The following is a 21,215-nucleotide window of genomic DNA, read 5'->3' as shown; positions in this document are numbered from 1 at the left end:
GGTGCCAGTGGGACCCCAAAAAAAGGTTTTAAAATAGAAAAAGTGAAAATTCATGGTGTAGGTCCTTTAAAAAACAAGTTAATATTTCTTTATGATGTCATTGTGGGGATGCACAATTATAAGCCAATCAAATTAAATGTCTGTATAGCCTGACAATATGACTACTTACTGTACTGGTCAGCTGTTGTTGGGGGGCGAGGGGCAGATTACACTGTGACATGAGCTTCAGACTGTTTCAGACCGTTTTCAGAGAAGCTCATGTCACAGTGTAATCTGCCCCTCAACCCCTTTAGGTGACAGTACCCCTTTAAAGGACAACTCCGCCCTAAATCACTTCTAGGCTCATTTTCCTACTTATATTGATCCTAAATGACTGTCCATGGGGTCTATTAGGCAGAAATGCTCCTGTTGTCCAGTTTCCCCAGCAGCTCTCATAGCATAGAGTGGAGCCTATAAGCTTATCGCTTTTGAACTATTTGTTGTGGTCAAAAGTGATTTTATTTTTCATGAATGTGTTACTAGATGTCATTACAAACACATCCATGTCATCATTGTCCCACACAAGCCATCACACTCTGCTAAACAGATGTTATGCTTTTATGTATTTTGCCAAAGATGCCCTGTGATTGGCCTGTGCAGTCACTTTGATTGGCACTTGTGTCGAATGCTCACCCCAAAACATTATTTATGCGATTGAGGTGGCTTGTGTGGGACAACCAAGGCATGGATGTGTTTGTAATGACAACTAGTAACACATTCATGAAAAAATAAAACACTTTTGACCACAACAATTAGTGTCATAGCGATAGGCTTATAGGCTCCACTCTATGCTATGAGAGCTGCTGGGTTCTGCTGGGGAAACTGGACAACAGGGGCATTTGTGCCTAATAGACCCCATGGACAGTCTTTTGGGATCAATATAAGTAGGAAAATGAGCCTAGAAGTGATTTAGGGCGGAGTTGTCATTTAACTCATTGACTGCGCCGCCACGAGTTCCCCGAGTTTTTTCCATTGTCTGAGGCTGCGACGCCCGAGTTTCACGAGTTGGGGCTGTTTTCAAGGTTTATGCAAAAGTACACTTTCCCCTAGCCTGTGACAAAATGTCATGTTGCTATGATAAAAGGGTGGTTAAAAATCACACATCAAAGTCAGCTTGTTTGAAAACAAAGGAGAAATCGACCTCCCCATGAACCCAAAGTGAAGTCATTTATCAGGACACGGCTCCGCCGACACAGTGCGGCGCGGCCGCAGCAGTGGTGGTGTCAGACAATGAAAACAAAACAAGCAGATCTTCAAGCAGACCATTCTGCATGAATCAAAAACATTTTCACTTGAAAAGCTGTGACCTGCTGCACTGAGTCACCCTAACCCACACACAGCTCCATATACACGCAAAAAAGTTCAAAGTCTCTACAACAAAAGTTTACCAAAACAGCAAGACAACAATGGCTACATCAGAGCCTCGTAGCAACCGCCCGGCCTCTCAGGTCTCTCTATACCAAAACAAGCCAACACAAACACATCAACAACACAGCAACACCTCCCCGATGAAAGCATTCACAAATCAACACTCAAAATGTTATAAAAGTTTCAACATGAACTTACCTCAGTGTGAGGAGGAGAGCGTTGGTGTAACACACACATACAGAGAGAGAGACAGACAGATAATTCCAGTGCCGTTTAGTGTCCAGTAGATCAGTAATCCTATAGTTTCATTCGTGTAGTTTTCTTTTTTCGTTGTTTGTGAGCGGGTTTCATGCCCACACCGCGGAAGCCTAAGGCCCCGGCCGGGCGCAGCAAGCGCCCGACGGCTAGCCATGGTTCGCCGGTCGCCTCTGGTTCTGGTTCCCGTCGCGAACCAGCCCGATCCTGCACTGCACGCGGGCGAGGTAGAGGGGCTAGAGGGCCTCCATCGAACCCCGGTCCTGGTCAGACCACCATGGATTCCTTTCTAATCGCCAATTTGCCCCGTCCGGAGACGGATACGGAGTACGAGACGGAGGAAGAAGAGGCGCCGTCGCCGTCCCAACAACACACACCGCGGGCAGACACGGCTCCACTGCCCGCACTCCTCACGCCGGAATCGGTGGCTCGCCGTCCCAAACACCGGATTGAGGCCACGCGAAGAACGCTCTGCCATGCCCATGTCGCCGAGAGATAATATCGAGACTCACTATCTCTCCCAGTCCCAGAGTGAGATGTATGTATTATCCTAATCCATATCATTGATCCATTCAAAAACAGCAGATAGCAGTCAGTGCAAGTTCACAGCGCATCACTTCGTAGCCTACTTTCCTGAGCTAACTTTCGCTAAATTATTCACTCAATCAAATGACTTCTCCTCTCCGATGCAGATGATGTCATCGGCAGCACTGGTGATTTTGAGTGGCACCCCCCGGAGAGCAAAGATGACTCTTTCTTTGCGCGTAAGTTGTGCACATGCAGCACACATTGCGCGCGTGCACACACACACACACACACACACACACACACACACACACACACACACACACACACACACACACACATGGAAACAGAACTTTTCATTCAATTTGAGGAGTAAATCATTTATTTTATTTTGGTATGCGTTTTCAGAAGCTGATCAAGGAAGTGCTTCTCTGTCAGGCACTGGGACACAGAGACCTTCAAGCAAAGGAACAGGCAAAGGTAAGATAAAAATAATGATATTTTATATATATATATGTGTGTATATATATATATATGTGTGTATATGTATATATATATATATATATATATATATATATATATATATATATTATATGTATATATATATATATATATATATATATATATATATATATATATATATATATATATATATATATATACACATATATATAAAATATCATTATTTTTATCTTACCTTTGCCTGTTCCTTTGCTTGAAGGTCTCTGTGTCCCAGTGCCTGACAGAGAAGCACTGGTGATGGAAGCACTTCCATCACCAGTGCTGCCGATGACATCATCTGCATCGGAGAAGTCCTCGGACACGGACCTGTACACATCATTTGATTTTGGTGCCGCCTCTTCTTCCTCCGTCTCGTACTCCGTATCCGTCTCCGGACGGGGCAAATTGGCGATTAGAAAGGCATCCATGGTGGTCTGACCAGGACCGGGGTTCGATGGAGGCCCTCTAGCCCCTCTACCTCGCCCGCGTCCAGGGCAGGATCGGGCTGGTTCGCGACGGGAACCAGAACTAGAGGCGACCGGTGAACCATGGCTAGCCGTCGGGCGCTTGCTGTGCCCGGCCGGGGCCTTAGGCTTCCGCGGTGAGGGCATGAAACCCGCTCACAAACAACGAAAAAAGAAAAAGAAAACTACACGAATGAAACTATAGGATTACTGATCTACTGACACTAAACGGCACTGGAATTATCTGTCTCTCTCTCTCTGTGTGTGTGTTACACCAACGCTCTCCTCATCACACTGAGGTAAGTTCATGTTGAAACTTTTATAACATTTTGAGTGTTGATTTGTCAATGCTTTCATCTGGGAGGTGTTGCTGTGTTGTTGATGTGTTTGTGTTGGCTTGAGCTTCACCGAAGCCATTGTCGAAGCCTGGTGCACCCCGCGACCCACCCAACCCCTCTGGCCCGATTCTCGGACTGTGAGGAGGTCAGCCCATGTCCCTGAAAAGATACCGCCCAGACCACGAAGGAGAAACCCTACAAGGGTCTGCTACATCTGCAGCAAAATACACAAGAAAAGGAGTGAGACCTCATTCTACTGCCATCTGTGTCTTGTGCCTTTGCACAGGAGGCTTTGTTTCGAACGGTACCACGCAGAGATTGACTATGAGCATGCAAGCGGTGCTCGACGTCGATGATAGACAGACACATTTTGATGACATGAGTGTAGACATACTGTGTACCGATTTGCGTGATTTTAGGGCAAATTCTGTAGGAGCAGTGTCCAAAAATGTGTTTGAAAAAATCGGCCTGATGGTGGCGCTATATGGGACAGATCCATTTTGATGACATGAGTGTAGACATACTGTGTAGCGATTTGCGTGATTTTAGGGCAAAATCTGTAGGAGTAGTGTCCAAAAATGTGTTTTGAAAAATTGGCCTGAAGGTGGCGCTAAATGAGAGCTCCATGTTGATGACATCAGTGTAGAGCAAGTATGTACCGATTTGCGTGATTTTAGGGCAAAATTTGTAGGAGCAGTGTCCAAAAATGTGTTTTGCAAGAATCGGCCTCAAGGTGGCGCTAGAAGAGGGGCATGTGAGAATTGATGGGTGGAGGTTGTAGTTTGGCAGGCAAGGAGTGTGTGTGCAAAATTTGGCATGGATCTGGGCAACGGTTGCGGAGATACGATGTGACGTGCAAAAGTGTGACGTGTGACGGACGGACAGACAATGTGCCCATTACACTGTAAGAAAATATTGTTTTGTTTCAGATCATAAAGTAAGCATCTCATGTAATAAATAAAGAGCTGTGAGTAAAAAAAATTAGTTGTTTGCTTGAAAAGAGACCATTCACAAAAACGTATTTTTCTCCAGTTGTTATTCTGAGAGGGCTTGGTTTTGGTGAAACAAGGGTTTTCAAATGGCTATAACTAAAGAAGTGTACATGATAAAAACATAATTATTTTTTCTGTGGAAACTAGAAGTTATCCTCTTTCATCTGGGCCATGGCATGACATAGTCATCATTAGACAGAATAAAAAAAAAAAAAAGGTAAACATGGTAAGAAATCAAGAAATGCTTGGCAACCTAGCTTGATAGTTCACTTTTAATGGTGGCAGTCAATGAGTTAACACCCAAGGGGCCAAACTCGTTCAGTAACGAGATAAGGCCACTAGGGGTCACCCTGCCAAAAGGAGTTGTCTCATTCCTGAACGAGACAACAAGGAGTTAACTGTGCAGCTCTACGTGCATGCTGCGTGCCCTGTGAATGACCCTAGTCCATACGTCACCCCGTAGCTCAGAGAGATAGAGAAAATGGTGCGACCTGGCTACATTGATTTCTATTCTAGGCTGAAACATAAAAAGGGCTTTATCTATGAATGAGGTGCAAAGAACGCCAGGGAAGCAGAGATCTGATTGTTTTCACGACGACACTTTACCGCGATGGTCGGCCGCGGTTTGGATTTTAGTTTCGCGAGCGTTTGTAAACAAATGGATTTTCTTCCTCAATCGTCAGTGGACACCCACGTGCACACGCACGAAGCTTCCGAGGCTCTTCAAAATAAAGCGTGAGTGAACGGCGGCAGCAGCAACAGCTAGAAATGTTAGAAACCTTGGCTTCCCATGTGTTAAGATCCAACATTTGGCTTCATCTGGTCCCCACCACATGTCCTGGCTCTGAAACCTGGCCTACATCTGGTCTAGATGTGGCCTACATCTTGGCCCAAACAGCCCAGGCCAAGCATTGCAGGATGCGCTGTGATTGGCCAGTGGGACTCTTGATGAAATGAACTCATAAATAGCGCTGCTAGGTGTGATTTTTTAGGACATTTATTTTTGGAACCAGCCAATCAGGGACCTCCGTAGGGAACGGAGACCCCATTAATAGAGTAACATAACATATTATATTATATTTACAGTATGGTGTCTGGTGTAACGTTTTCAGACCAAAGACCCCTTAGCTGAGAGAAAGATGAAGCAGGGACCCCCACAAGCTTTACATAGATTTGAAAGCACAATCATCAGTGTATTTTGGATTCATGTCAATTTGTGTTTTCAGATATTTAACCACTTGAACCGTCAATACTTAATAAACTTGACCTTTCACTCTGTACTTAGTCTGCTCTTTTTCCCCGTCTACAACAAACCTCTTTGCCAAAAATAGACGATCTACAAGCTCAAAACGCTTCACAGCGCAAGGCGTTGTGACTGTGAGCTTGTAGATTGGCTATTTTTTGATAAGGTTCTCCAAATATAGACACTAGGGTTCAAGTGGTTAACTCATTTGATGCCCACGTGTTGTCAACGCGTCAATTTTGATGTCTACGTGTGCCCATTGACGTCTACGTGTGCCCATTGACGCGTTGTACAGTAAACTATACTGTACTGTAGCTACTGTACTTGGCTACCGCGGACGCGGTGATGAAACAAACTCCATTTCCCAAAATGCAGCGCGAAATCACCTGACCAGGAAGTGCTGACTGCCTCGTTCACTGCCCTGTAAAGCTGCTGCACAAACATGCAGTTTTCTCCGGATCTTTTCTTTTTTTTTTTTACGTTCAAAGCGCGGCCTTCTCTACCGGCCGTCGCACAAACGCTGTGGTGCAGGATTGTTAGAAACTGGTCCTGACTGAAAGAAAAGGGACACGCGAAATAAACAGGACATGTTTGGATTACATTTACTCAGATTACTTTTTTCACCAGGACAACGAAGGTAGGCAAAATGGCGGGTTGCCATGGGCACCAGCAAATTAAACTTGCATTCATCGCGGGCATCCGCTGTGTTAATATAATATAGGGGTTATTATAGTGGTCTTACCCAAGGGCCCGGTCTGCAGGAAGTGCAGACCCCCCTCAGTCAGGGGGGTCTCTATGAGGTCCTGCCAGGATCTGCGTTGAGATGACGAGGAACGCCCCGGGGAGCCCGTCTCACTGCTGCCTCCTGCAGGGCTGGACTGGTACTGCAATGACAGGCGTTGGGAGGGGTGACATGGGATGATTGAAGTTAGCTGAGTCTTTGACCAATCTGGGCAATGCCGGTTCAATGACTCAGGTGGCCCTATACAAGATTATTTTAGGTGGCCCTCCACTGATCGGTGGAGGGCCACCTAAAATAATCTGCAGCAACAGATCAAAATTTTCTACAACAATAACGCTAGTTTTTGGATAGGGGATATATGACATATAATGTAACAATTATGTTAAAAAAAAAACGTCTTCCTGTGATGTGGCCCCTGCGTTGGTTGTGGCCCTAAGCGACCGCTTATATTGCTTATGCCAGGAACCGGCCCTGAATCTGGGAACTAAAAGCTTACCAATTGCTTTCTTCACAAAATGTGTCCATAAAGGTGTCTACTATCACCTCTGAACTAAATGATTACCAATAGCATTCTTCACAAATGTGTTCATAGGGGCCTTTTACACCGGCAAAGAACCGGTTCTGGTTCTTTCTCCCACCTATAGGATGAACCAGAGGTGAGCTTTTCCCACTGAGAACCGGAGTTGGTTCTGAACTGTAAAAGTTGGTTCCGAACGGGAACCACAAAATCCTTGGTTCCACTGGTTCAATCTGGTGGAAACGCAAGCCGGTTCACAAGAACGAACCAAGGTTCCAAGAACCAACCAAGGTTCTAAGAACCAACCAAGGTTCCAAGAACCAACCAAGGTTCTAAGAACCAACCAAGGTTCCAAGAACCAACCAAGGTTCCAAGAACCAACCAAGGTTCCAAGAACCAACCAAGGTTCCAAGAACCAACCAAGGTTCCAAGAACCAACCAAGGTTCTAAGAACCAACCAAGGTTCCAAGAACCAACCAAGGTTCCAAGAACCAACCAAGGTTCTAAGAACCAACCAAGGTTCCAAGAACCAACCAAGGTTCCAAGAACCAACCAAGGTTCCAAGAACCAACCAAGGTTCTAAGAACCAACCAAGGTTCCAAGAACCAACCAAGGTTCCAAGAACCAACCAAGGTTCCAAGAACCAACCAAGGTTCTAAGAACCAACCAAGGTTCCAAGAACCAACCAAGGTTCCAAGAACCAACCAAGGTTCTAAGAACCAACCAAGGTTCACAAGAACCAACCAAGGTTCACAAGAACCAACCAAGGTTCCAAGAACCAACCAAGGTTCTAAGAACCAACCAGGTTCCAAGAACCAACCAAGGTTCCAAGAACCAACCAAGGTTCACAAGAAAGTTGAACCGGCACTGGTTCTGGAACCAAGGTTCTTTTGGTGGAAAAGGCTCCCTAAAGTGTCTACTGTCACCTCTGAACTTTCAAACCCAACTCTGACAACTGACATACTTTGTGGGAGCCAATCAAAGTTGGGGTCTCATTTACTTTACTATACAGGAAAAAAATAATCTGCTTTAAAGGAGCTATAGTCAACTTTTTCTTGAAAAACGGATGCTAAAATAAAAATAATGTTTCGAAAATATTTTATAAAAAAATAAGCTTCATACATGTGTTTCTATTCAAAAATGACCACAAAAAGCGTAAAATAATGATAAAATATACATTTTGGCCATTGTCGGGCCGACACTTTGTTTACATTCTAGTCTATAGACTAGGATGTTGTTAGGGGTCCCGCCTGTGACCCCAGGTGTATGGCACCCTGTCTTTTGGAACCCTGTGCACTGTGTCTGCTGAGTGGAGAGAGAGAGGCATCCAGCTCCAAGATGGCCTTGGACTGGAGATGACTCATCAAATGCAGCTGGCCACGCTAACGAGCTGTTATCTTTTCTCTGTCTGGGAACACAAATCTTGGACTGAGGTGCCAGCCCGTGCTGGGAGATTCCCTAGCATTTGGTCCGTGTTGTTATCTCCTATCCGTCAACATGAGATAAGACATCCTGGGAAGAGCGTGTTTCCCAGAAGACTTCTGATGCAAGAGCGGACACTCCCCAGTCTCGCATGAATAGGGGAGTCCTAGCCTGACCTTGACTGTCTGATTTTGCAAAGATGTGCGTGTTAGGGCATGTACGTGCACAGGCGCGTGACAACGTGTGTGTGCTAAAATATGTTCTGTGTGTAAATCACGTCACTGTGACACGACGGAGTTCTGTATAAAGGAGACTGCTTTGTGTCTCCTGTTTAGTCTGAGTTGTTCTTGTGTGTGTTTTTTAGAGAGTGTGTTGAGTTGTTGCAGCTATCCCCGGCCCGTTAGGGGTCGGGGATGGACCTTTTTGTACTTAGTGCAATTTCTGCACCACTTGTTCCTGTACTTAGAGAGACTTTGACTCTGTTAGATTCTCTGTTTTTAGTCAAGTACTTATATTGTACTTCTTCATTATTTCATTGCCAATTACTGTATTGGTGGTTTTATATTTTGTAACTGTTTTTACCAGTAAAGCTTTTTATTATTCACTTTTATCTGGTGTCTGTCTGAACTCATTTTTTAAGAGTTTACAACTTTTTAAGGTTTGACTTTTTCTCCTTCCCTACGGGGAAGGCTGCACTTATGGGAGGAAGGTTTTGAACACCTTCAGGCACTCGAATCATCTCCTGGCTGTGGGACTGAGTGAGGCTTTTGGTAAGAATCAACAAGAGTGTTTTCTTAGGTAAAAGTCTTTTCACCTTCTCAGAAGCCAACTCAGCGCGTGCTGAGTTGGTGGGCGAGCTTGGCAGAATATAAGTACAAATCTCCAAACCCCTTAAACCGGATGAACTGATGTTCACACTGGACGGTTTGTACTAATAAGTCAAGCGGCGTCGCTCCCGAGCCCCTGGTGAGAGCTAGGTGTCAGACTCATACTTTACATGGTCTTTGTGGTTTTGCATTCTCCATTCAGACCTATGGTCTACATTTCTAAAGTAAGGTGCATTTCCTGGTCTCTAAAATAAATAGTTGCTGTAGAAAGTAATAATATTCACCAGTTAAAGAGGGTCTCATTGATAGCTCAGCTTTCATTCAGAGAAGTGTATTTATGTTAGTGTTAAATAAGTATATGTAATGTAAATATGTAAATATGTATATGTATATGTGTAATAGTAGGTTTATGCAAATGAGAAAGGTTATAACACCTGTTTGTGTTAACTTAAAGGTATAGTGTAGTGTTAGTGATAGTGTTTTGTTAAAAAAGATCTGGTAACTTCTTGGGCTTAGGACCTGAGGAGGGTTCCGGACGGCGTCGGGGGGTCCCCTAATAGGTGAAGGGGTATCTAGTAACTCGGAGCTCATTACAGATGTAAACAAAGTGTCGGCCCTACAATGAAAAAGTTGACTATAGCTCCTTTAAGTAGCATGTGAGGGGTCAAACTAGGGTTTCTTTTCATGATCCTGAATCCAATGCAAGTGTGTTTTGAACAAAAAAAATAAAAAATAAAACATTCCTTGGGCTAAAAAACATCCCCAACAAAACTGTGAAAAGTGATGACTCATCATTAAACCATAGCTTCCACCATGGCCTGAAGACCAGGGCACGACACTGACCTCCAGTGGATCGCAGCGGTACTGCAGGTCACTGCTGCCGCTGCCTCCTGGCTTCCTGCCGCTGTGCGTGGCTCCTCCCCCTCCTCCTCCTCCTCCTCCTGTGCCCCCCAGAGGTCCGGGATGGTACTGCAGCTCTCCTCCTGCGCCCACCAGAGGTGCGGGGTGGTACTGCAGCTCTCCTCCTGCGCCCCCCAGAGGACCGGGGTGGTACTGCAGCTCTCCTGCGCCCCCCAGAGGTCCGGGGTGGTACTGCATCTCACCCGCGGCGGGGGGCTCGCCACACTGCCACTCCTCCTGGGACGAGCGAGAGCGACACGTCTCAGTGGACGACAGGCGGGTGGTCCGACCCTCTGGGTGGGCGGTCCTTCCCGCGGGCCGACCCTCTGGATAGGGCTGTCAGGATTAAGACATTTTACATGACGATTTTAATTACGTGTGTCGATTTAATGTAAACCACAAACTAGTCATTTTTAATCTGTTAATGCAATCCCCCCTCATTTTGTACAGTTGTCTGTGGTGACTACGTGTTGCGTTCTGTCGGTTGTTTGGTGTTTGTCGGTTTTTTGTTTTTATGTTATATGTGAAAAAATGATTTGAATGCAAAAATGTAGTATGCCAAAGCAAATTCCTATGTGTATTACACAATGGTTAATAAAGAAATCTGAATCTGTTTTAATGTTATCTGCTCCCTTTGTCTGCTGAATATTGCTTGTACGGACTTATACTGTTGTTCCACAAACTGTTGGAGAGATACTGTTTATACACTTTCCATAAGTATTATGTCTTATAATTCCTAATAGATATGAGTTAAGTAAAACAAATCTAACTCAACAAAACGAGGGGGGAGTGCATTAAGAAATTAAAAACGTCTAGTTTGTGGTTTACAGTCTGGTTAATCAAAAAAGAAAATGTCTTTATCCAAAACTTTAAAATACAGAGTTAGACTGTTGTTCGTCTAAGGTACACAATTTAACAGATACAAAAAAATACTAGTTTGTGGTTTACAGTCTGGTAAATCCAAAAAGATATTTATTCAAAAAAAGTCCAATATGGACTTATACTGTTATTTGTCTCAGGTACTCAATTGTCACTCAAATGATTGCGATTAGGCCTAACGATTTAATTGTGTTTTTTGTCGTCGACAATCACATTTCTGTTTGGCTTTTAGGCTTTGAAGTTGCACATGGCAGATATGACACATAACCTAAATATACAAAGAAATTATTGACACATTTGACAACTTTATACTTAAAAAAGAACATTGATAGTGGAAATAGCAGATCTACAAGCTCACAAGGCATCGTGATGCGACACGTTGTGAGCTTGTAGATCTGCTATTTCCACTACTTTTTTAAAAGTGTTTCAAACTATAATCCTTTCTCAACATGGAAACGATTATGACGATTACCTCAAATAATTGCGATTAGACGATTATGTAATAATTTGTGACTGACAGCCCTACCTCTGAGTGGGCGGTCCTTCCCTCTGAGTGGGCGGTCCTTCCCTCTGAGTGGGCGGTCCTCCCTTCTGGGTACGCACTCATCTGGGAGGGGGAGGGGAGGGGGGGGATTAGTCGGTTACATGTCTCCTTTCCGACACTAACCCTAACCTCTAAAACACATATATATATATATATATATATATATATATATATATTTGAATAGGCTTTGTAGTATATGATATCAAACATATAATTTTCCGAATGTCTGAGTGTCTGTCTGTCTGTCTGTCTGAAACAGCGTTTCTCCTCAGTGGCTGGAGCAATTGATCTGAAATCGCATCACCATTAGCATATGAACACACCTAACATAACTGTGAAGCCCGTTTGTCACTTTCACAAATCATATGCTGTATATTAGCATTTTTATGGTGTATCTACTATCTATTCTGCATCTAGCATGAGGCATATCTATTCTGCATCTAGCATGAGGCAACATGTTTAACCAGCTCTGTGTGTGTGTGTGTGTGTGTGTGTGTGTGTGTGTGTGTGTGTGTGTGTGTGTGTGTGTGTGTGTGTGTGTGTGTGTGTGTGTGTGTGTGTGCAGGCAGGCAGGCGGGTGTGTGTGCAGGCGGGTGGGCGGGCGGGCGGGGGGTGTGTGGGGCGGGGGGTGGAACACAGTATCTCTGTAGCCATTAAACGAAACGGGTATTTCTTACATTGATGCGCCTACATATTATCATGCAAACACCAGTTAAAGTTACTTTCCATCCCTCATATACTGTGTGCACAGTGCACATCCCATAACCCACACACTGCACATCATTTCGGAGCTCATATCTTTGAACGGGTAAGGGCTAGTTACATTTAATAAAGCGGTTTAGCGGTTTTACATGTTTTATGTTCGTCGAATTTGTCTTAGAAATGCGACAAAAACAATAAGATCTCCATGAATTGATAGCATTGATAGAAATGAAGTCTTTTTTGGAGGTGAACTACTCCTTTAAGGGGGCGAAGGGAAAAGGCTGATGTGAAGTGTGTGTGAGTGTGTGTGTAACTCACAGAGGGGGGTCGGGGGTAGGTGTCGTAGGGGGGAGGGGGGCTGGAAGTGATGATGTCATCCTCCTGGTCGCTCTCACTCCAGTAATCTGTAAATAAGATGTATGGCTTATTTACACTTCATGTGTCTCATATAACAGTACAGTACTACAAGATAGAGGGCGCCAGATCCCTTTGAGTCACACCCTACCACTGCTTCCTGTTCATCCACAGAGCATTGATTCTAGTTGTTTTCTCCATTAGATTAAAGTGCTTTCTTTTCACTTTTGTCAACTTTTATTACTTGTCAAAATACATTTTATTTGTCTGCTTCAAGTGTGCCTGCAGCTCGCAGAGTGTGCAACCTTATGTATCGTTTGGTGTTAGAATTGGCACTAGCATTTCAGTATTAGAATTAGCATTAGCATTTTTAGCATTAGCATTAGCATTAGCCGAAGTAATGGTTAGCATTAGCGGAAGTAGCTGTTAGCAACGAACGGTAAAAAGATGAAGCGGACAAATAACATTTATTTTGAGTACTAAAAGTGAAAACAAAAATGAAAAGAAAGCACTTTAATCTAATGGAGAAAACAACTAGAATCAATGCTCTGTGGATGAACAGGAAGTAATGGTAGGGTGTGACTCAAAGGGATCTGGCGCCCTCTAGCTTGCATTCTACTTTGTGCAAAAGGTCTATAGGGAAGTCATAATAGTCATAAACAATTTAAATAAGAAGGGAAAAAGAAACTATAGTAATAAAGTGAAAGGGGAGATATTTACAAAGGAAAAGGAGAGGTAGGAATGGTCTTAGTTTATTAGGAGTTTGGAGCAGCAGCTTTTGTTTCCTCACCCTGCTCCTGACACATCCTCTCTCTCTCTCTCTCTCTCTCTCTGTATCTCTCTCTCTCTCTCTCTATCCCTCTCTCTCTCTCTCTCTCTCTCTCTCACCCTGCTCCTGGTGCATCCTCTCTCTCTCTCTCTCTCTCTCCCTCTCCCTCTCCCTCTCCCTCTCCCTCTCCCTCTCTCTCTCTCTCTCTCTCTCTCTCTCTCTCTCTCTCTCTCTCTCACCCTGCTCCTGGTGCATCCTCTCTCTCTCTCTCTCTCTCTCTCTCTCTCTCTCTCTCTCTCTCTCTCTCTCTCTCTCTCTCTCTCTCTCTCTCTCTCTCTCTCTCACCCTGCTCCTGGCGCTTCCTCTCTCTCTCAGCGTATCCCACAGCGGCCATGTTGAGACGACTCAGCCACCTGGAAACACACAGGAAACAGGAAGAGGAAGTTAAAACCTGCTGCACATCCAAGACGAAAATAACATATTTTAGTCCAACTCATCAAGTTACTGCCATGGTAAGTTACTTGTAAGTTAACTGTTCGTTAAATGTAAGTCATGCTTTCAAAGTAACTTCCTCAACACTGCTGTGGTGCTCTATATGAGTGACATTTATTTATTTGGTTTTCAGTTTTTTTGGTGTGACTGTTGTCATAGCAACAGTCCTGCACAGAGTGAGAGGATGTTTACCTGTTCATGTCGTCCACTCCGTCTGCCGCAAAGTAGAAGCTCTTCACCTTGGGGTGACACGCTTTAAATGCACTGTAGAGACACAGGGAGACACCCTTTAAATGCACTGTGGAGACACAGGGAGACACGCTTTAAATGCACTGAGGAGACACAGGGAGACACGCTTTAAATGCACTGTGGAGACACAGGGAGACACACACACACACACACACACACACACACACACACACACACACACACACACACACACACACACACACACACACACACACACACACACACGCACACATAAACATGCTTACTACTTCTTGCGACATTCGGAGGCCCGGTCGATCTTAAACTCTGGGAGGCTGACGAACCCTTCTGCCTTCTCATCCTGTTAGGGAAGGACAGAGGAGACAAGGGAAGGAGGGAGGAGACGAGGGAAGGAGAGAGGAGACAAGGGAAGGAGGGAGGAGACAAGGGAAGGAGAGAGGAGACAAGGGAAGGAGAGAGGAGACGAGGGAAGGAGAGAGGAGGCAAGGGAAGGAGGGAGGAGACGAGGGAAGGAGAGAGGAGACAAGGGAAGGAGGGAGGAGACGAGGGAAGGAGAGAGGAGACAAGGGAAGGAGGGAGGAGACAAGGGAAGGAGAGAGGAGACAAGGGAAGGAGAGAGGAGACAAGGGAAGGAGGGAGGAGACAAGGGAAGGAGAGAGGAGACAAGGGAAGGAGGGAGGAGACAAGGGAAGGAGGGAGGAGACAAGGGAAGGAGGGAGGAGACAAGGGAAGGAGAGAGGAGACAAGGGAAGGAGAGAGGAGACAAGGGAAGGAGAGAGGAGACAAGGGAAGGAGAGAGGAGAAAAGGGAAGGAGGGAGGAGACAAGGGAAGGAGGGAGGAGACAAGGGAAGGACAGAGGAAAGGAGAGAGGAGACAAGGGAAGGAGAGAGGAGACAAGGGAAGGAGAGAGGAGACAAGGGAAGGAGAGAGGAGACAAGGGAAGGAGAGAGGAGACAAGGGAAGGAGGGAGGAGACAAGGGAAGGAGGGAGGAGACAAGGGAAGGAGAGAGGAGACAAGGGAAGGACAGAGGAAAGGAGAGAGGAGACAAGGGAAGGAGAGAGGAGACAAGGGAAGGAGAGAGGGGAGGGAGAGAGGAGACAAGGGAGGGAGAGAGGAGACAAGGGAAGGAGAGAGGAGACAAGGGAGGGAGAGAGGAGACAAGGGAAGGAGAGAGGAGACAAGGGAAGGAGAGAGGAGACAAGGGAAGGAGAGAGGAGACAAGGGAAGGACAGAGGAAAGGAGAGAGGGAGAGAGTAAAGCTGGTTGCACACTGCTGCGTTTTTCGGGCCGAATATCAGAGTGAATTTTGGAGCACGCAAATAAAAAAATCAACCTCACGTTATGTCAGTCACATTTGCACACTGCCGCCCGTTTCGCGCACCACTCGGTCCCTTGCTCTCTCTATCTCTCTCTCTCTCCTTGCCCTGAAAAACGCATTTCGCAACGAAAAACGCAGCAGTGTGCAACCACCTTAAGTAAGTACATTTTATTTACACAGCACCTTTCAAAACAAAGTTACAAAGTACTTTACAGTGTACAAAATAAAAACATTAAACAAGTTAAACAAGGTCAGATTATTTGAACAAAATTATGTGTGTCCAAAAAAAATGTGTTTTGCAAGAATCGGGCTCATGGTGGCGCTAGAAGAGGGGCATGTGAGAATTGAGGCAGTGATGTCATTACGTGCGCGTCCCGCGTCTCTGACGCATTCACGTTGCCTAGAGACGCATTCACGTCAGTGTTCTGGGGTCCCACGGACGCATCACCTCCATTGGAAAATAACTTGGAATAAAAAAAGAAACTGAAAAAGTATCCAATTAAAATATAACTTACAAATGTAAACGTTTGCTGACGGCGTCACGTGTATTTTCCGACAGCATTAAATTCATGATATTGTATTTATTATGTTAGTGTATACTGAGTGAGTCTGCTCACTGCTCAGACAGCGACCCCGCCTCCTCTCCCCCTGTCCTCTTCATCCTCTTCATTCAATAACAACTGGATGCACGCGCTATAGTTAGTTTATAGATGTGGTGGACATTGGACAACATGTTGAAGCCACACAGGTCTTCATTGCGTCTTTACAACAATAGCGACGATTAACGCCGTGGTGAACATGGTCAAATAACCTTTATTGGCTCAACTACAACACGGAGGAAGCAAGCTAGCCTAGCATGTATGCTATCTGAGACAGTATGTATGTAGCCTAGGCTGCCTAACTGGACCGGACCACCGCGGCCGCCTGTGCCCTGCCCTCCCGCATCCATAGAGGGGCGGCACGTCCCTCTATGATCAACCGTTCAAAACAAAAGTAGCCGATCTACAAGCAATCCCAATCTACTGTTTTTGACCCAGTCCACTGGTTCTCTGTACAGCAGAGCAAACACAAGCACGGCAGATAGCATTTCCCCCATTCCATAGAAGCAGTAACAGTACAAACAGGATACATCTCACTGAGAAGATCCATATATTATCGATGTATATAAAATAACAGGTGGCTGTTGATTATGAAGACTCGGTAAAAGCTTCTATCTGCGCCCCCAAGTGGTCAACATCCGATATTACCGGTGAACATAACCATAATAACCAATTCAATGCACTTTGTCCAAAATGACATGACGTGTTGAATTTTTGTGGGACCCATAAAATATCCCTGGGACGCATCCGAAAGACACTCCTTGGGTCCCGGGACTCATTACATTAAAAACCTATTAACATCACTGTTGAGGGGTAGTGATTTGGCAGCCAAGGAGTGTGTGTGCACATTTTGGCATGGATCGGGGCAACGGTTGCGGAGATATGAGAAGGGCAGAAGTGTAAGGTGTGACGAGTGACTGACAGACTGACCGACTGACTGACTGACTGACTGACAGACAGACAGACTGACTGACTGACTGACTGACTGAGGACAACATAATGAGTTCTGGAATCATTCCTGATCCCTCAGGTGAAAAATGAATTATTTATCATCGTATTGTTTTATTGTATTTCCCTGCGATGCAGCAGACTGTAAAGTCTTCCTTTCTGCTCTACTCTAGAGTCTAAATGATTCCCACACAGAGGAGAGAATCGCTCTAAACAAACTGTACAGTTAGAATGATTGATGTTGGCTTTGTGGGGAAAGCTCCAGGGCTTTCTCTGCTCGGTGAGGCAGTTAGAACGGAAAGCAAAACAACAGCAACAAAACTTTAGTGTTTTTCTTCTGTTAAGTTACAGAAAATGGTCTTCTGTCGGCTGTCCAAAACCCTTACTTTTCAGGATTCACATTCAAAAGTAGCAAAAGTACTTGAGTCTTGCAGATCTGCTACCTTTAATGCTCTTTGTGTGACGCTGCAGTAATGATCAAGTAGAGTGTCGAATCGATTCACGCACTGGCGGAACAAGTCAGAACCGGGCCTGAATGCAAGCCACAATGATCAGGCCCCGCCTCCGCAACGCCAGCAGCCAACAGGTATAAACCAGTATAAACCACTACTAACCTCTTCATTCAGGTACCAGTATAAACAGGTGTAAAGGTACCAGTATAAGCGGGGTTAAGGGTTAAATGTTACCTCTTCATTCAGATACCAGTATAAACAGGTATAAACAGGTACAAACAGGTGTAAAGGTAACAGTAGAGACAGGGTTAAGGGGTTAAATGTTACCTCTTCATTCAGATACCAGTACAGACAGGTGTCCTTCAGGATAAACCAGTATTTCTTCCATTTCTGACAGAAGTATCCCTTGGCGTCTCTCTTCCTCCACAGCCATCCTTCACAGTCTCCTCTGCCCAGAGCCTTACAGGACACCCTCCTTCTACTGAGGAGAGCCAGACCCCGCCCTGTAGGGCACAATGAGAATAATAATAACAGTCTCTTCTTCCTAGAGCCTTACAGGACACCCTCCTCCTGCTGAGTAGAGCCAGACCCCGCCCTGTAGGGCACAATGAGAATAATAATAACAGTCTCTTCTTCCTAGAGCCTTACAGGAGACCCGCCTCCTGCTCAGTAGATCCAGACCCCGCCCTGTAGGCAGTGTTGGGGAAGTTACTTTGAAAGCGTAACTTGATCAGTTACAAGTAACTCACCATGGCAGTAACTTGATCAAGTTAAAGTTATACCCCTGGAGAAATGTAACTTATAAAGTTTCAAGTTACATAGAAAAAGTAACTTGAGTTACTTTTTTTTTCCAGCGTTACATTGAGAATGTACATTTGGTGTACATGAAACAAAATATAATATCCTACAAAAACAAGTCACATGCCAGCAGAAATATGCCTCTCAACTGAGTTTTATGTTTTATTTCAAAAAGGTTGACATTTTCTTTAGTAAACATTTGTGTTCCTAAAATAAAGTAAAAAAATATATAAGAAAATTATGATCTGTTGAGGACATTTGATCGTCAATCTTAAAGTTATACCATGTAACTTCTTTTATAAAACAAATCTTAAAATTGTCCTAACTGTTAAATCGCTAAAGTTTTAGAACACCCACTCCGTTATTTTCAGCTTCTAAAGCCTTCTCTTTATATGTTTTCTATGATCCTGGCCGGGGTCCGGTTTTCGCGGAAAAATAGCGTCATCTGCATCATCTGTATACGTTGGCCAATCACATCGCTGATCATACACACTTGATACACTACCGGCCAATCACAGCTTATCTCCCGTGTCTTCAGGAAGTAGCCTCGCTCAGCTACAGTGTTTACCACGGTTTACCATGGTGAAGGATTCTTAAGCTCTTAATCCCCAAATCCTGGCCAGAAAATTACGTTCTACCATGCGTTCTACCCCTCCACGGATTTGTGTCGGTCGCGGTGGTTTGCGGCGCCGCTCCGGTGGTCCGCGGCGGTGGTCCGCGACGACTCCGGGCGTAAAACGGACGAAAAAAGCAATACCGCTACTGACAACTAGTTTAGCAACTTACACAGTATAGCTTTAACAAAACTTAAATGTAAAATTATAACTTCGCTTGCAACTTCTTGTTACTTGTAACTTGAGCCAAAAAAGACCCATAAAGTATCTCAAGTTACTTGGCGAGTTACAGAAATATGAATGTAACTCAGTTACCAGCAAGTTACAGCAAAATGTAACTTAGTTACGTAACTCAGTTACATGTAACTTTAACTTCCCCAACACTGCCTGTAGGACACAATGATAAACATAAATAGAAAGATGCAATAGGAAATTCTAAATGGAAAGTGTGGTTTTGCCGTGACGCGGATTTCGCAAATTAATTTTGTCTTTCCATTCGAATTTGTCCCCATTCAAGTCATTGTGGAAAACGTGTTCATTAATAAAATAAAACACAATCCGTGCCAGATATTATGACCTACCTTTACTCTTCTTTCTGGACTTGGACTGCAGAGTGGAAGACTGCTGGTACGTCTGAGAGAGAGAGAGAGAGAGAGAGAGAGAGAGAGAGAGAGAGAGAGAGAGAGAGAGAGAGATATTACTTTTTTTAATTATTCCTTTTTTTATTGTATTTTATTTTATTTTTAATTTCTTTTCCCCAAAACTATTAAACGTAACTGTAAAAAAGAAAGTCATTGAAAAAGCACGGCCGCCTCACATATCAAACCTGAAGCTATTTGTTGCTTTCTGGTGGTCAGCGTTGGAAAAACATTATGTCACATCAGAATCAAGGCATACAATATAAACTCAGCACAAAAAGAAAGGAAACTTGACTTCGGTCCATTTCATTTCTCCTTTAATAAAACGAATTTGTATTGTGTTTTATATCATTTTATCATTGATTTGTCACCTTTACAAAGAGGTACAGCTTGTAAGCATCAGGCATTTGAGGCATGAGCAACACAGCCAAACTTGTGGGTAGCGCCAACCCAACATTTGCCAACATTTGGTCCATTATATCTCCCCTTTAATTATGCCAAATGGTATCGTGTTTGATGTCATTCTTATTGTTGATTTGTCTCCTTTACAACGAGGTACAGCATGTAAGGATCTGGCATTCGAGGCATGAGCTATACAGCCAAACGTGTGGGTAGCCCGACCCAAAATTTGCCAACATTCGGTCCATTATATCCCCCCCCTTATTTATGCCAAATGGTATTGTGTTTGATATCATTGTTATCGTTGTTTTGTCACCTTTACAACGAGGTACAGCTTGTAAGGATCTGGCATTTGTGGAATGAGCAACACAGCCAAACGTGTGGGTAGCACCCCTCCAAAAATGGTCAAAATGGCCTGGCAGGCCTGCAATACTGTTCTGTTGGTGTTCACCTTTGTTGCTTGGTTCATTGAATGATTTCACTCTCCTACAGTAATAAGGAAAAAAAAAAAAAAAAACACATATTGGCCATTATTTACACTTCATTGAGTGCCAATGACGTCTCATGACGTCTTTTTTTCAATGGGCCCTGTGTGCCAATGACGTCTTTAACGTCTTTAGATCAAAGGCTATAAAAAAAATTGCTGCCAAAATGACCTGAGATCAGAGAGATGCTTTTCTCTGTTTGTGTGTTGGCTCCCTCGTTTAGCTGATTGAGAAAATGTGTGTTCATTCTAGTGGATGGACACTTTTTTTGATTCATTCAGCTCTATCTCTGGAACCATTTGTCTGATTGACAAAATTCTTTTTGCCACTGAATCACAACAACTGTGTTATATAAAAAATAAATCATTGCATAGTAAAGAAAAACATACAAAATCCTGGCACAAATACCTTGGGGCCATTTTGGCCCTTGGCACAGATAGAGTTAAGCTCAGTGTCAGGGAAGCCCAAAACGAGAGTAAATGCCAGCAGAACAGTATTGCAAACCATTTTGGCAAACTTTGGTCGGCGCTACCCACACGTTTGGCTGTGTAGCTCATCCCTCGAATGCCCAATGCTTACAAGCTGTACCTCGTTGTAAAGGTGATGAATCAACGATAAGAATGATATAAGACACAATACCATTTATTAAAGGGGAGATATAATGGACCGAAGTCAAGTTTCCTTTCTTTTTGTGCTGAGTTTTATATAGAGAGAGAGAGAGAGGTGGGAGAGAGAGAGAGCTATAGATACCACAGGGAGAGAGAGAGAGTTGGTAGAGAGACCTATAGATACACAGGGAGAGAGAGAGAGTTGGTAGAGAGACCTATAGACACACAGGGAGAGAGAGAGGACAGACTGTCA

General features: G+C 44.3%; 1 protein-coding gene across 1 annotated transcript in view; it reads right to left on the bottom strand.

Annotated features, from left to right (window-relative positions):
• Positions 1-21,215, bottom strand: part of LOC308306850 (connector enhancer of kinase suppressor of ras 2-like) — a gene marked incomplete at both ends in the record, with an annotated part of 109,745 nt that overhangs the window by 11,819 nt on the left and 76,711 nt on the right. The window contains 9 exons of the mRNA XM_080751904.1: positions 6,468-6,609; positions 10,077-10,216; positions 10,337-10,469; positions 12,577-12,662; positions 13,727-13,794; positions 14,066-14,137; positions 14,368-14,441; positions 17,748-17,923; positions 19,414-19,465. Coding sequence (XP_080608030.1) covers positions 6,468-6,609; positions 10,077-10,216; positions 10,337-10,469; positions 12,577-12,662; positions 13,727-13,794; positions 14,066-14,137; positions 14,368-14,441; positions 17,748-17,923; positions 19,414-19,465 — 943 coding nt within the window. The remainder of the gene's footprint in view (positions 1-6,467; positions 6,610-10,076; positions 10,217-10,336; positions 10,470-12,576; positions 12,663-13,726; positions 13,795-14,065; positions 14,138-14,367; positions 14,442-17,747; positions 17,924-19,413; positions 19,466-21,215) is intronic.

Source organism: Nannobrachium achirus (assembly GCF_963921795.1).
Source record: "Nannobrachium achirus genome assembly, chromosome: 21".
NCBI classification, from domain to species: Eukaryota; Metazoa; Chordata; class Actinopteri; order Myctophiformes; family Myctophidae; genus Nannobrachium; species Nannobrachium achirus.
The sequence above is the reverse complement of the archived record's forward strand: the minus strand, read 5'-3'. Positions and strand labels throughout refer to the sequence as shown.